We start from the raw sequence: 15,521 nt of genomic DNA on the forward strand, positions 1-15,521 counted from the left end.
ACTCAGGTACTCCAGGTCGGACTCATGATCTCCACCACCTCTAGCACCGTTGAGATGGTCACGCAGGGGAAGCTCCAGATCAACTCCATCGACAGTGTGGAAGGTGAGTCGTGGCACCGTTTCTGCTCTCCACATTTTCTCTGGTTCTCCTTCAGAGATGATTGACTCAGGCTTGAACAATACCATGTGACTTGGTTAGCACACAGAGGGTCAGGTTACACTGTAATATTGTGAACAAAGCAGCTGAATAATTCAGCGTTGACAAGCGTTGTGCTTCCTGACTGATCATCAATGGGGTCCACATTTTGACTTTTCATTGACTTTACTTAATGTCAGGAGGGTTTGTTCCATCTGCGTCCATAGAGACCTCCACCTCTTCTGGGGGGACACTTGACAAGTCAGGAGACACCTGACTAGGTGCCCAAACCACTTCACCTGGCTTCTATCTTCTATGAAACTTGTGACCACAGATGCGAACATAAATCAACCAGTACATGGAGTCTCCTCCACCTGGTGAAGGACCTCACGGCGAGTCCTTCAACTCTTCGACTGAGATCAGTCTTGGACTAAGAGGAACTGATCTTGGAGAATATCAAATCAGGGAACTTTAAAAAAGTTCTCCTATCTATCTATCTATCTACTGTATCTATCTGTCCGTCTATCTATGCACAAAGAGCGCCATGTGTTGGGCTCCAAAAGTAAAAAAAAAAGTTGTGGTCAAACTCCAGACAAAAAATATTCCTCTCTAACTAGTGCTTGCTCAGTATTAGCCCCAAAACGTTTTATAACCCCTTTCGTGATGTAGCTGCTGCTATGCTAGTTGGTGTACAATGCACATTAGCAGCAGGAATAAACATCTAGACACAGCAAGGAGCGGAGAAAGTTGTTTTTCACACTCGCTAAATCCAAACTTGGCTTCTTCCACTGTTTACCAACAGTAAACTGTTTCACAGTAGCTATTAGTGGAACAAAGCTCATTCCTATTTCTTTTTTTCCAAGTTCCGTCATCCAAAGTTGATCGTTGCTGTGTCTTACAGATAAGAATTCTGGAAAACTGGGATGCTTTGGCTGGATTTTGGTGATCATATCCCTCCTCTTCATAGCCGCTACGTTCCCTCTCACCATATGGATGTGCGTGAAGGTGAGCGCTGCCGTGGTGACACGCGACACCAGACGGGGGAAGCCGATATGGGATCGGTGTGTAACACGCAGGTGGCTCTATTGACTCGATAGTTTTCAAATATTCATGGCTTCTGATTGAATTGTGACATCAGAGAGGGAGGCAACATGAGTTTGACTAGCATAGACTCCTAAGCTTCAACATCATCACCGTGTCAGGTAGGTAGCGACATTAAATACGGACAAGCCTGTAAACATTTGGAGCTGTAGAGCAGTCGGAGCCGTGTGTTTGCTGTTGAGGATGTAACAATCTAAACACAAACTCTCTTCTCCTGAATGAACTGCTTCATCGAACAGATAGTGAAGGAGTACGAGCGAGCCGTCATCTTCAGACTTGGACGTATCGCCGACAGGAAACCTAAAGGACCAGGTACCTCCCAGTTGTGTAGTCCAACCATGTGACCTGGTGCAGGTGATTCTGAGTCGTTGTTGTCCTCCAGGACTTTTCTTTGTGCTTCCCTGCACCGACAACTTTGTCAAAGTTGATCTGAGGACAGTTTCGTTCGACATTCCCCCTCAAGAGGTGAGAGACTTGGCTACAAAAGGACACTTGTTTGACTTGATGCTTTTCCAGTCTCCCTTTGGATTATCTAGATCAACGGAGTAGATTTCTAACACCAGGTGATCTGCTTCCCTTTATCCGCTCCCTTGCAGATCTTGACCAAAGACTCAGTGACGGTTAGCGTGGACGGCGTGGTCTACTTTCGGATAAACTGTCCCATCTCTGCTGTGGCCAACGTGTCCAACGCTCACTCCTCCACCAGACTTCTGGCCCAAACCACCCTGAGGAACGTGCTGGGAACCAAGAACCTGGCGGAGCTGCTGTCGGACCGAGAAGGGATCTCACTCAGCATGCAGGTGAGAGGCATGGGACGCCTGCTATTGGCTAGCTTGGGAGGACTCTTATCTTCGAGTTCCACAGTTGGCTTCACACAGAATGGTTTGAGGAAACGTGGCTAAAGGATGATCGGGCATTGTTCAACTGTACAACGTGTATGAACGATCAAGACCCACTGGAGATGATGGTTTTTCTGCAGGAGTCCCTGGATGAAGCCACAGATCGGTGGGGGATTAAAGTGGAGCGTGTTGAGATCAAGGATGTGAAGTTGCCACAGCAGCTGCAGAGAGCCATGGCAGCCGAGGCCGAGGCCAGCAGGGAGGCTAGAGCCAAGGTGCGTATCCACAACAGGAGAACAGGAGGTGACAGATAATCCAAGACCTTTAAATGGTCGACCATTGTTGGGGAAAGACTTGCAGAGGGGTGAGACGCAAGTCAAGGCCACCCTTCTAGAAATCGAGGTTAAGACCTATGGAGGACAACAGCCAGGTAGACCAATTCTGCTCCTCAGCAAGGCACGGATGACTGAGCAGAAACCCAGGATAAAATCCCAAGCTTTAGGGATTGAAGGCAAGGCAATACCAAGACCTTGAGAGGACCAGTTCAACTTGACCAGGAGGTCGGCATCAACACTTGTCCAAAATGTGTAAGGGACAATTTTCAAGTGGATTAAGTCCAAGAGAAGACTAAACCCTCTGATAGTTGAGATCTCTTTGGGGTGAAGACCATTGTCTCATCTGCAGGATGTTTCGACCAGATAGACCAAGAGAGGGGCTCGAACTACACCAAAACATTCAGTGACTGAACTCAAGACTCGAGTTGCAACATGATACTGAAGATACAGAGACAACAAAAATACTGAGAATGGCTCAGACTATGACAAATACTGGAGAACAATGTCAGTGGTTTTAAGCCGAACAGGATCAAGACAATTGTGGCACGAGATTAGACCATGACAGTGACAGGTAGGACCATGGAGAAAGGAACTCGGAACTAGTTGAGACTGTCTGACAAAGGGTTCACATCTGTCAGTGAAGGAAAAGTTTGGTGACTAACCTCTGGTTCCAGATCATTGCTGCAGAAGGAGAGATGAAAGCGTCCCGGGCGCTGAAGGAAGCGTCCCTGGTCATCGCAGAGGCGCCTTCTGCTCTGCAGCTGCGATACCTGCAGACACTCAACACCATCGCGGCCGAGAAGAACTCCACCATCATCTTCCCGCTGCCCATCGACATGATCCAGACGTTCATGCAGAGGAAGTAGCCTGAAAGCTGAGAATCTTAACATGTTAGCCGTTTATTTGCACTGGACACTTCTCTATTTCTCAACTACAGAGCAGTTATGCTGTCAACATATTTCCTTCTGCTGAACAGGTTACGTTTTCGACGGCGGTCTGTGTTCAAAATAATAAAAGTGATGGAAATATGCGAGCAAATGATGAAGTTTTCAGGGGTGATCTGGATCACCGTCTGGATTTAAAGAGCAACTAATGGCAGGTCTGAGCGTTGTTTACAATGATATCAAAGAGCGTCTCTGGACTCAAGATAAACTTATAACTGTTTGATAGGGAGCTGGATTCAGGCATTAGTTGCTTTTTAACATCTGGAGATTTTTTCAGACCGTTTTCGGAATATGTGCCAAAGTGGCGTTCAGATCCAGGAATTTCTTTTTGAAGGATACTTTAATACTGGAAGACTGTGATGGCGGTGGACTGAAGCTGCCTGGCAGAGGTTTGCACTGTCTGAGTGCTTTTCTAATTAAATCTTTGTTTATATTGTCTCTCCACACCAAAGCTAACCGTACTTGTTTATTGTTGTCATTTAGAGCTAAATACAAAGTGCAACATTGACAGTGTAGGTGTGTGTGTGTTACTACGACTACACCACTCGGACCAGTCAACAACATGTATGAAATGCACAAATAAAGTACGACATGCAATGTTTTCAGTGCCTCTACAGTCTCAACAAGTCACATGAAGAATTCATGTCCACAGGACACAGACAGTCAGTGAAGCTGACGGAGAGAACAGAGATCATTTCTTGTTGACCAATCAACCTCCAACATTTGATGTCGCTTCAGAGTGAAACTGTACATTCACGACCACAGCACTGTGTTTCTACAAAGCCAGACATTTGTATTGTCAAATAAGACCGAGTATAAGAGCCACAGAGGAACCAACTGTCTGAGGAGAGTGACCAGTAGGTGTCACCCTGTAACTTCACCATGGGTTACTGTACACGTTTTTTGTTGCAGGTTTACGCTCAAGTTGATGGTGCCTACATCGTAGCTTAAATAAACCGAATGAAACAATATAAATAATCTGAGGGAAGTTTAAAAAAACTTTAGATAGCCCTGGCAAAAATAAAAGATTATCCTGAAAATTTTGAGATTGAAATGATCGAATACTTAACTGAAAATGCTAAACAACTAAATAACACAAATGAAAATTCAGCTTGAATAACTTAAAAAAAATTAAAATTAATGTATTAAAAAATACATTCAATTTCACTGCCTGAGTTGGCTTTGGGTACATTCTAAAATAAAAAAAAAATGCAATTTCAAAGAATATTAAATAAATAATACATCTAAAATATGCTGGAATACAATTGTAAATGAGTAAACAAAATAATGGAATAATTCTAGCAATGTTAAATGTTTCAAACCTATATGTCAAGTATTTAATAAAACAAAATATATAAATAAAACACGCAATCAGGTGTCTCACAGTACAATTACAATACAGACTTCTTGCAGTTTAATATTAATATATGAAGATTTTCATGGCAGTTGAATATAAAAAAAACAACTGTTGTTTCTGTCGCTGTGACTCTCATACTCAGTTCAACACAATGTTCAAAACATAAACAGAATTTAAACAAACAGACATTCAATAAGAAACTTTCACAAGCCTGAGATTCATTTGCTCCACCAAGAGAACTGAGGTACACGCAGGTTCAAACCCTCTTGTTGTATTGACTTACGGATCCACTTTAGCGACTTAAAAAAAGACATTCACTTCAAATTAATAACCAAAGGGAGCAAGTTTTCGTTTCACCATAGAGCCGCGGATGGTGGATCATAAGGCAGCATTTCCTTCACACATTCTTAAAACACAGATGTTGGCTTAACTGCTCGATAACTACAGGTCATAAATCATATATCAAATAATGAGTGTGACCTTTTGATCGATAGGTCGACCTTTTTCTGGTCACAACTTCATTAAAAGTGATGCTGTCGTGACCTTTTGGATGACTAAGAATGGCGTTGTGATCCGAGTCAATCCGTATTCCGGTGCGAATCAAAAGCGGACAATCAGTTCTGTATTTTGGTAAAAAAGGAAATAGCTGAGGCGATGAGGGTGAGTGGGTTTGTCAGACGTTTCCATGAAAAAGAAAAGATGTGGCAAACAAGTTTGTGAAATTCAAAGAGGTATGTATCCAGTTTTTCTCAAAAAAAAGATGATCACCTCAGGATGGAAAAATACACCGCCAGTGGTGCGTTCACTGACCTCAGAACGTTCACATATTACGAGTGAAGCTGAGAGTTCAACAGTGCAATTTGAATGAGACCTTCAGTGGATGAAAGGGCTGTGATCGAACATTCTCTTTTGATTCTCTCCTGAATACTGACTGACGCTCGCCCACTCGCCCATGAAATCAACCTGGAAGACTGAGAACATGCTATAAAAGACAGTACTTTGTACAATTTGATTTTTGATCGGCAGCTCAAGCGGACGATGGAAAAGATCCTGTCGTCCGTACAGTGCGCAGGTGAGACGTTGCTGGTGTAAGAAAAACGGACGATCCCCGTCTTCAGATGTTGAGGTGAAGACCAACTATGGCAGAGGATTCCCTTTGGACACCAGACCGTTACAATTCCAGGTCTGAAAGTCGGTTCTCATCCGGGTCGTTGTGGTCAACATAGAAAACCTGAAGGACGATGAAGTCACTGATGGTAGGAGTGAGGTCGAGCGGGCGACCCGGGTCCTGAGGCAGGTCGGTGGATGGGTGAGCAGGTGGGAGACATTCGGGGGCTCAGCTCGCCCGTCTGCAGGCGCCACAGCAGTTCCTCGTTGGTCCGACTCAGACGCTTCTTCTCTTTGCTCTCCTTCTCCACGTTCACCTGCAGGTTGGCGTTTTCCTCCGACAGTTGCCTGAGAGAAGAAGAACGAGGATGTGTTACACCGTCCGTGAAGACTATTAATGTTAACACACGCCCATCACAGGGCCACAGCACCGACCTGGACACGGCAAGGTTCTTGTCTATCCGCTCCTTCAGGTCCTCATTCTGCTGCTGCAACACCTGAACTCTCTCCTCCAGGTAGACGTTCTTTTCAGCCTGCTCAAAAACAGCGAGACCAGAGCACAACTTTAAATTCTTCAAAACTCCGAGCTCAAGTTCCTCTGCTGGTTCCAGTCAACAGATGTTGCTGCTTGAATTTAAAGCCTACTATTTTCTCCAGCTCCGTGATCTTCAGTTCCTGCTGATGTATCTGCTGGTTCTTCATCTCCAGCACGTCCTTCAGACTCTTCAGGTCTTCCTCGATGTGTTTGTACGGCGCCAGAGCGTCCTGTGCAGTGAGAGGACCATTTAAAACACTGAAACCATGAGGGACGTTGAAGAAGTTCCCGAAGCAGTCACCACGATCTGCTCGTCCGTGCTCTTTCGAAGAGCTTCTTCAAATCGCTTGGCTCGGTCTCGCAGGCTGCGGTTCTGAAAGGTCAGGGTGTCCACCTGATCCTGAAAGGTATTAAAGGTCGGCGTTAGGAGGGTTCGAGAGATTGCAGGGGAGAAGATAAGCCAACCTGCAGCGACAGTCGGATCTTCTCAAACTCCTCCTCCAGAGACTTCCTCTGCTGATCGTGGGCCATTTTCAGATCTGTCACAAGCGAGACACATGAATGAGCCACTCAGATCAAGTAGATCGCTCTGACAACTCAGAACGTTCTGGTCAGAAGCACCGCAGCATTAACATTAACTTCATTCAATGGATTCCCCCCTGCAGTGCCTTACTTCCCCACTTGGCGGCGCAGTTTATACCCAAACATCAGTCATTGTCACAGTCGCAGCAACCACAGCTTTTCTGGTGTATATTACGTTTTCTGTCTCCCTTGGCCGTCGTTCCAGTGTCGCAGGCCTGTAGAGGTTTTTCCCAGCCACTCCCTCGTTTGGACAATTATACCCAACAATTCATGTTTTTAGACTAGCAACAGTACAGCAGACCAGGGAAAGGGGCCCCCTGGGGGCCACATGCGGCTCTTTGACTGCACCCACGAGGAAATGATCTTCAGTCAGATAAATATCCACCTCATATTATCACTACTTTGCCACCATTTATACCTAATAAAGCTCTTAATATAACCTTTCAAACTTCATTTTCATTTCTTTCATCTGTTCTTTTAGTTTTTGCTTTAGTATATACACATATATTTGAAGTTACAGCCCTTTTCCTCATCCCTCCTGCCCGCTGGAGTGTCATCCCCTCACAACAGAAACAACATATAATGCTGCATGTGAGGAAACATCACTGTCCACCTCCAGTAAGTCACACAATATTTTAAGTGAGTAGAGAGTGAGGAGAGTTTATAAGGTGATTCTGTCATTGAATAATCAAAATTCAACTGGTTCAGCCCCAGCTCTCCATGACGTCAGAAACACCACAGAATGATTGGTACTTTTCACAGTCCTGGCGTGCTCCTCCTGCAGCGTGGCCAGCGTGTCGTTGTGAGCAGACTCCATCTCCATCAGGGAGACTTCATGGTTTTCATTCATTTCCTCCATCTTGGAAGACAAACAGGATCATGACGTGACTATTGGAGGCCAGAAGAAAGCCAGCATTTGCGGTCAGACCTGCTCCTGGTGCTGGAAGCGAAGCTCCCTGAGCTCGGCTCGCTGCTGATCCTTCAGGCTCTTGGCGTCTGCGGCGTGCTGCCCCCTCAGCCGCTCCTCCAGGGCTCCCAGCTCTCTCTGCTGCTGAGCCTGCAAACCCTGCAGCTCCGCTTCGAAACGACGCTCCAGTTCCTCCTTCTCCTGCTGCAGTTGCTCCCAGTGTGCAACACTGAAAGCTGTAACACAAAAGGTGGGCCTCACAGCAACCAGACATTTGTGACGAACGCTAGGTTTCATAAAGCTCCTGAACTCTGGAGCAGATCCAGACTTCACTCAGCAGGACGGACTCCCGGGGCGGGATAGTACGCACTCGTGCATTATACATGACGTGAACTCACCCACTTCATCCCTGATCCTGGCGAGCTCCAGGGACAGTTCCCTCTCCTTCACGATGGCACTTTCACTCTGCAAACACAGACAAATGGATGCCAGACTGCAGTGAGATACTGATGTTCAGGACGACCCACCATTCATTTCAAATGACTTAGCAACAACCTTGCTGGACTAACAAATCACACTGGACTCAACAGACACATGACCTCGACAGGCTGATGGGCCAAGAATCCAGGGGACATAATTCTATTGTGATATAACAGTGACATTGGCGTGATGCTTCGATTCAGACCCCAAAGCTCCTGAACTCTCTCACACTCACATCTGAAATCATTTTGGGGTACGACAATTTATTCACACCCTAATTCCCATCGAAGTCAGAGCAGCAGACTTACAAAGGTCTCTGTTATGAAGCAGAGCCGAGTGTAACCCAATTGCTTTGATGTAAGACCCACAAGGAGACAACAAGATAGAGGAACAAGTACAATATTTAATTTTGAAAATCGTTCAATAAATATAAAATAAAAAGAGTCCAAACTGAAAGCGTCACCGAACCGAACTTAAATCTGAAAATAGAAACACAAACACGATGGTCAGAAACAACAAACGCGGTCGTCAAAAGGTACTTGATGGGGGAACAAATTAAACTTAAGAAAAAAAACAGGAAACACACAAAGCAGTGCGAAAATACTAACTCATGCACCAGGGAAAACCAAGGGATCAGAAAACAAGGAAGCGAGCCAGAGAATGAATGAACGGACAGAGAAAGCCAAGTCGATATGGCACAGTACTGGAGCCAAAGTGCAAAGAGAGCTCTGCGATGATTTGTAGATCAGCTCCAGCTATGTGCCATTATCATGGAAGGTGGGGGGGACAAAAGTGACAGGACAAAATAAAAGCAAATTATGACAGTCTCAAGTCAGTTTGAGGATAGAAAGAGATCGTTCCTTTACAGAAAACTTGTAAGATTCTATTTTCGAAGGGAAAAACTTTTCCTAATCCCTGAAATGGTGCCACAGCTCAGGGTTACTGCGATAAGGAATACTTCATTTTTATGCACAAAATGAGCAGAAATATTCGATCATCTGCTTATCTATAATGAAGGTGGACTCCTGCCGCCAAGCAGGGCATCACAGACCTACAGAGTCAAACCATCGCGCAAACTCCATGCTCAAACAATTAACCTGCAGACTTGTGGGAGGAAAGCAGAGTTTTCTGGGTGGAACCCGTGCAAGCACGCTCTGGTAACAGAAAACGATCGAACCTAACACACACTCAGCAGCTGAGAACATGTCAGAAACCCATCCACTCTGGAGTCTCAGCGTCTCATCTTTCAAAAGCATCCAGACAGTTAAATGACTATCGATCACAGCTACACACATGAGGTGACGTGACAACATCCACTGTTGCTTCTTCAGAAGCTCACAGAGCAGCGGTGGAGCAGAGAGGAGTGAAATATGTATGAGAGTGAGTCTCTATAGAATGATGTCATCAGCCTGCAGTGACTCCAGGAGGCATGATCATCTACTGCGCCCACACCCAACATGTCGAGCGACATCAGTCTCTTAAAGAAGCAGAGAACTCTGCTCAAAAATCCTGATTCCGTTTCATTTATATGAACTAATCAGCACACTATTAAACACATCTGACATATATGATCAACACCAGGAGGCGTGGCAGTGTGATGGAATTACTGGCACTGGGGGTTAAAAGAGCGGGAGGAGAGTGACGGGAAGAGGAGACGGAGCTGGCTGGAGCAGGGACTGGAAGCTGGAGCTAACATTGACAGCAGCACAGACGTGCGTATTGGGAGGAATTGTTGTTTGGATTTGACTCTGCTAGAGGCGGGTTTTGTTGTCACTTTGACCACAACAACACTTGGACACAGCAGTTACAGAAAGCAACACTTCAGTGTGAACTGTTCCTCAAGTTATTTTAGCCTCATTCAGTGATCAAACACATAGTGAGCTTTTTTTAAATGTAGCCATTAGATCCATGATGGCCACAGTTATCTCAGAAACCCTGTGGAATTAATAAAAAAAAAAAAAAATGCATATCCCAAAAAGGGTTATGGCAACCCAAGATTGCAAACAAGATTGTCGTAAAGCAATTATTGTGTTGCACGACTTGCTAACCGCCTGTCATGAGATGCACAGTGTACCATGTGACATAAACAAAATAGACATTGAGGGTTCCTGTCATTTTGAGCCTGAGCTGTTACCAGCATTAAGGTATTTGTCTATTGTTTTAGTTGACATATAGCGAAGCGTGACTTGCAATGAAAGCGCAACCTCCTCACTAGTTGATAAGATGCTTCTCTCGGCGAAGTCAATTTTGCGCCTTGACTCAAATGTACATTATTGATATTTTCTCGCTTTATTCTAATCTATTCATATTCTCTTGCAGCTATAGCTGTCTCTAAATGTCCAAACCAAGCCGCATCATCTGAGCCACAACTGTCCGGACGGCTGCTCGACAAGTCAAACATCTGACCCAATGTTTGAAGACTGAATGGTTGTCTCATGTCTTCTATTGTCTATTAAATTTCAGAAGTGAAAACGTCTAGAAGCGAAATCCTCCATCCTCATAAATGAATGGTGCCAGACATCATTTCACCGTGAATCTCAGTAGAGCACACATCATCATAGGAGGAAAACACTCCAAACACCAAGACTGGAGAAAGAAAACCAATATAATCTGGCTAGAATGGAAGCTGCAGCAGGTCCAACACAGCAAGCTTCTTGCATTCTTAATACCTCACATCCCGCAAGTAGCATTTGAACCAATCCTCACAGGCAAAACATGCGATACAACAGTCAACTCAGCAGCAGAAGTCAGCCAAGCCAGACAGAGCTTTGACTCAGCAGATTCAAGCGTAGCGTTGCAGCTCCGTCACCAGAAACAAGTGAGTCAGATTTGATCACCAACAGACCCCTCCTCTGAGAAGACCCCCACACACATGCGCACAGCCTCCTGCAGATGATTTTACCCTTTGGTCCAAGCGGCACATCGCGAACAGATGCAGCCGACAGCAGCCGTGGCCCATTCCCCACGAGCAGACGACAGCATCCCTTAGTGACGGAGGGACGTGCCGTGAAGATAGAGGAGGAAAAGAGAAGAGGGAGTGATGGAAAAAAGGAGGGGGGGAAGGATGCGAAGCCTCACCTCAGTTCCTGGTTTGCGACCGGCGTTTATCAATGCTGGAACAAAGAGTTCCTTTTCCTGCCTGGCTGTGGACCCTCCCCTTCCACCAACACGCCCTGAATCTACATGCATGTGTGGAAGAATCCCACCCACCTGCCCACCCACGTCCTGAGTAAAAAGGTCAAGCAGGAGAGGATGGGGGAGGAACCCAATCAATAGGTGGACAATTATACGTTACTCAGCGCACGGAGGAGACGCACGACGGCAGTAATGGACTCAGAATGTTACACAATACAGTGGCCACCAGCATTTGTGCTGCTATCATCTCAGGATGCCAGAGCCAGACCTCCAGTTAGGCGAAGGAAGCAGCTTCTACAGCTGATACTCACTATGGAGAAACTAACACCAGATGGTGAATATCAGCTGTGTCATTTGTAAGATTTAGGAGGTGGGGAGCCCAAATCTGATCCACAAAACCACTGGCTTCTATTCAACATTATACAGTATTTTATGTCAGTTCAGATTTATTTTATTTCAGAATTTCACAGACTCACCACTTGTTTTGTCGGTCACCTCTAGTAACAGACTGGATAGTCAAACTGAAGTGAGTATATCATTCAGTTCTTTTCAACTTGTTTTCATTAGATCCATACAAAACAGCTCAAGTGACTTAAAAGTGTAACTGAGAGATATAGGTGTGTTTGTTCCAACAGTCAACAGACAGTGCCATCTGGTGGCCTCTGAAAATCAGGACACTGTTTCATGAAGCCTCATCAACCCATCACTATTTGTTGCATCTGTTCTTTGGATTTTTTCAGTCTGAAAAAAAAAAATGCTGGAATTTACCCAAGGCACATTAGCATTAAAATGGACTGCAAGCAATAAATGGATCTAAATACTGTATGTCAACACAACATGAAGATAACAGCTCGCTCTTAAACCACGTGGCTTCTCCAAGTAAGAAAACATTAGCTCGACTAACTAAACTGACATCATATGAATGGAGAAGATGAGAAGGACAGTACCAGAGCAGTGTAACTATGACTGAAAATAGCAAACACCTTACCCCCCAAAAGACTCCATTCAGCCTCATATGGAGGCTTCTAGCAAGGATCTGTTCTGTGGGCGCCCCCTGGGGGACTCCCTGGCACATTGCTTCTTGGAATGTGAAGTGGAAAATGTGTCTCCATCTGGTGCCACATATCAAAAAAGAGTCGGACTGCATTGTCATCATATGCGGACGCACCATGAGCACATTCAGTAATGTTGAATTTCCCGACTGTGGGAGTAATAAATCTCATATCATCTCATCTCATCTTATTAACACTTGTCGCCTCTAAATACACATAGTATGCAGGGTGCTGGCAGCGAGCGCTGCGACATCGCAGTTACAGAGGAGGGAGGAAAATTCAGGATGTCTCTATGGTGTGAAAGTTGGGTGTCTAATTGTCAGTACAGGGTGTTCAAAAGAAGCTATGCTGGCTACAAGCCTGCTCAAATTTCCCTGTTGTTCTTGTGAAGCTACATGCAGATTAATGAGTACATTAGTGTGGCCTTTACTGATATACAGCTGTACATTTCAGATACTGTGAGAGAGTGGCCATGAGAAGTGTGGAAGGTTCTTTATCAGTGTGAGAATCAGCCAGGTTCGGACAACTCAGATCGGGCAGAGCCATCTCGTCTTTCACTCGAGCGATAGAGGGTGAAATAAAAGTACAAGCAGCGATTAATTCAGTCCACATTTGAGAAGCAGGGAAACACCAAATGGAATCACAGAATCTGCCTTTCATCTCATTGCTCACATGCAGAGAAGACAAACCCTCCCCATGCTCTTGAAGCTTCTTTAAAGAATCAACCAAATGGCTTTTGACAGCCAAATGCAACATGTTGTCTTTGAATGCAGCAGCGCAGAGCAACTCGGATCTTTTGTCTGTTTGAAGATCGGGTGAGAGAGAAAGACTGGCGCCTACCTTGTGGCAGAAGTGCTGTGTGGTGATGGTGAACACGTCCAGACACAGAGACGCCTTCTTCAGCTGGGCCTGCAAGTTCTGCAGCTGCAGGTCCTGCTGCTCACAGCGCTGCCGCAGCTGCTGGATCACGACCCGGTCCAACTCTTTGGCCTGCTCCGTTCGTGCGGCCGTGGCTGAACCACGAACTGAAACACATCCACAACATTGCCTTGATTTCGGTGTGTTCTGCCGCGCAGATGACCTTTGTGCTCATTATTGACCCTGAGGAAACCACAATGGAGGTCAGTTGGGCGACTACCAAAATCACCCTTGAGGAAACAAGCCTCAGCTAGTGGCATGTTACATAATACAGACCAATAGATGGCGCTCCAAGATGATGGCCGCACCAAATTCACTTCTAATATTGGCACTTGAGCTGCAGCTCCTTCACCAGTTTAATGGAGTGTCACGGGAGACTATTAGGGAGCTGATAGGCTGTTATGTCAGAAGCAGCTCCTCCACTACTGGCATCTGCTCGCTGTCTCGACCAGTTAACGTCCACCAAGACCATCAGCTGCTAACCATGATGTCAGACCTTGCTGGTATTAAACACATTTCACTGGTTTCAGGAGCCTCTCGTGTCTCTCAGGGACAAAAGGTGCTGAGGAAGACCTGGCCCGGCAAGATTTACTGCTACAGAGAGCCATCAGCAGCTGAGGCTTGTTGCCGTGACAACAGCAGGCCGGTCCGCGTAACGAAGAGTGGAGGAGGAAGGGAGAACAGCAACACAATCAGAGAGGATGTGGAGAGATGCTCAAGAGGCTCATGACACATAACACACACTCGATAAGTGTTAGGAGTTGCACAGCGAGATGCGTCGCAGTGCGATAGGAGAGGACTCACCAGGGGACTGAGGCTTGGGCGACACCACTGCAAACCTTTTAGGCGACTGCCTGGGAGACAGCGTGGCTTCTGGGTCCTTGTGCACATCTCTTCTGGAGGCTGTTTGACAAGGACAAGACAGGCTTTAAGATAAAATCCATCTGAACAAGAGGAACACAGTGAAATTGAATTATTATTGAGAGCCAGAACAGATTGGGGGCACATGTGAGCAGAGTCACATGCTTCATATTCAATATGAAATTAACTTCAAAGTTGACAATAAAAGATCATTGGGGTTTATTAGAGTTATTTAACAGTTCTTGTGCTTTAATTTGGCTTTTAAAGAGTCAATAATTCAGAATGAAATTCACAGTTTACAGGAACATTTTTCATCTGATCTGATTTTAAATGTATCATATGCTGTGTCATAATATATGTAATTAAAGTGAATTAAAAATACAATAACAAAATGATCATGGCGCATGTTTTACATTTTATTTAAAGCAATACTTAGGTTGTCATTTGAGCTTGTTTTATGAAATATAGAAAAGAAAACGGAGAGAAATGTTGATAAACCTCCTCCTAATTGTTTTAAATACTAGACCAAACTAGACCTGCTGAAGGTCATACTGTTCAGTCAGTATTTATTTCTGTGCCTAACAATTTCTGATTATTAGATGCAAAAATAATAAATAATTAAAATCAAAAATGTGTTAGGCAAGAATCCCAACATTCGATTTGACAGCAGACAGGCATTCCAAACCTTGCATAAGTCTGTATATCTCCAGGACCCAGATATGTGCAGGTCTCACCCTTTTCACCGACCCATCTCACCCTGGTCTCTTCCCTCTGGCAGGAGGCTGCGGTCAATCCAGACCAGAACCTGCCGTCACAGGGACAGCTTCTTCCCCTCGGCCGTCAGACTGTTGAATTTGTGATCAGTCATTGTTGTTTGTAGGTTATTTATTTACTTATTAGTTGTTTCTATTTATTTTATTTTATTTATTGTATTTTATTTAGCTTTATTTTATTTTATTAATGACAGCACTTTAATCCAAAGAACTTTCCTGGTTGGTGGGATCCCCACTGACCATGGCAATAAAGTTGTTTCTGATTCTGATTCTAATCTGACTTCACTGTCGTGTCGAGAAAAGCGACCACTAGACTAAGTCGAGCTAGCCGAGTGCACTGCACTTATTGACCACAGGGTGGTGTCAAAACACAGAAATACTGCCCCGCCATCACAGAACACAAAACGCTCGATTTGAAAATGAATATCAGCGAGTGATGCAATTTCGGGCAACGGGTAT

At 45.0% G+C, this 15,521-nt stretch overlaps 2 protein-coding genes across 4 annotated transcripts in view; one reads left to right on the forward strand and one right to left on the reverse strand.

Annotated features, from left to right (window-relative positions):
- Positions 1-3,934, forward strand: LOC128763553 (stomatin-like). Its single transcript, XM_053872461.1, has 7 exons — positions 1-103; positions 1,038-1,141; positions 1,477-1,549; positions 1,620-1,702; positions 1,834-2,037; positions 2,217-2,351; positions 3,086-3,934. The coding sequence occupies exons 1-7, from the start codon at positions 25-27 to the stop codon at positions 3,275-3,277; spliced, it is 870 nt and encodes a 289-aa protein (XP_053728436.1). The 5' UTR covers positions 1-24; the 3' UTR covers positions 3,278-3,934.
- The window catches only part of mtus2b (microtubule associated tumor suppressor candidate 2b), a 21,700-nt gene continuing 9,404 nt past the window's right edge, over positions 3,226-15,521 (reverse strand). For 2 of the 3 annotated variants that reach the window (XM_053872456.1, XM_053872457.1), the window contains exons 6-15: positions 14,233-14,331; positions 13,351-13,535; positions 8,242-8,308; positions 7,865-8,079; positions 7,690-7,795; positions 6,820-6,893; positions 6,656-6,754; positions 6,465-6,584; positions 6,255-6,355; positions 3,226-6,167 (exon numbers count right to left, since the gene is read on the reverse strand). In XM_053872456.1, the coding sequence (XP_053728431.1) occupies positions 5,960-6,167; positions 6,255-6,355; positions 6,465-6,584; positions 6,656-6,754; positions 6,820-6,893; positions 7,690-7,795; positions 7,865-8,079; positions 8,242-8,308; positions 13,351-13,535; positions 14,233-14,331 (1,274 nt within the window). In that variant the 3' untranslated portion in view covers positions 3,226-5,959. The remainder of the gene's footprint in view (positions 6,168-6,254; positions 6,356-6,464; positions 6,585-6,655; positions 6,755-6,819; positions 6,894-7,689; positions 7,796-7,864; positions 8,080-8,241; positions 8,309-13,350; positions 13,536-14,232; positions 14,332-15,521) is intronic. The other variant, XM_053872458.1, reaches the window with a different exon arrangement.

Source organism: Synchiropus splendidus, chromosome 8 (assembly GCF_027744825.2).
Source record: "Synchiropus splendidus isolate RoL2022-P1 chromosome 8, RoL_Sspl_1.0, whole genome shotgun sequence".
Classification (NCBI taxonomy): Eukaryota; Metazoa; Chordata; class Actinopteri; order Syngnathiformes; family Callionymidae; genus Synchiropus; species Synchiropus splendidus.

Excerpts from the sequence above, each read along its gene's own strand:
- LOC128763553 (XM_053872461.1), top strand. The coding sequence starts at position 25 with ATGATCTCCACCACCTCTAGCACCGTTGAGATGGTCACGCAGGGGAAG. Across the intron at positions 104-1,037 it reads CTCCATCGACAGTGTGGAAG|ATAAGAATTCTGGAAAACTG; the intron begins GTGAGTCGTGGC and ends TGTGTCTTACAG. Across the intron at positions 2,038-2,216 it reads GGATCTCACTCAGCATGCAG|GAGTCCCTGGATGAAGCCAC; the intron begins GTGAGAGGCATG and ends GTTTTTCTGCAG.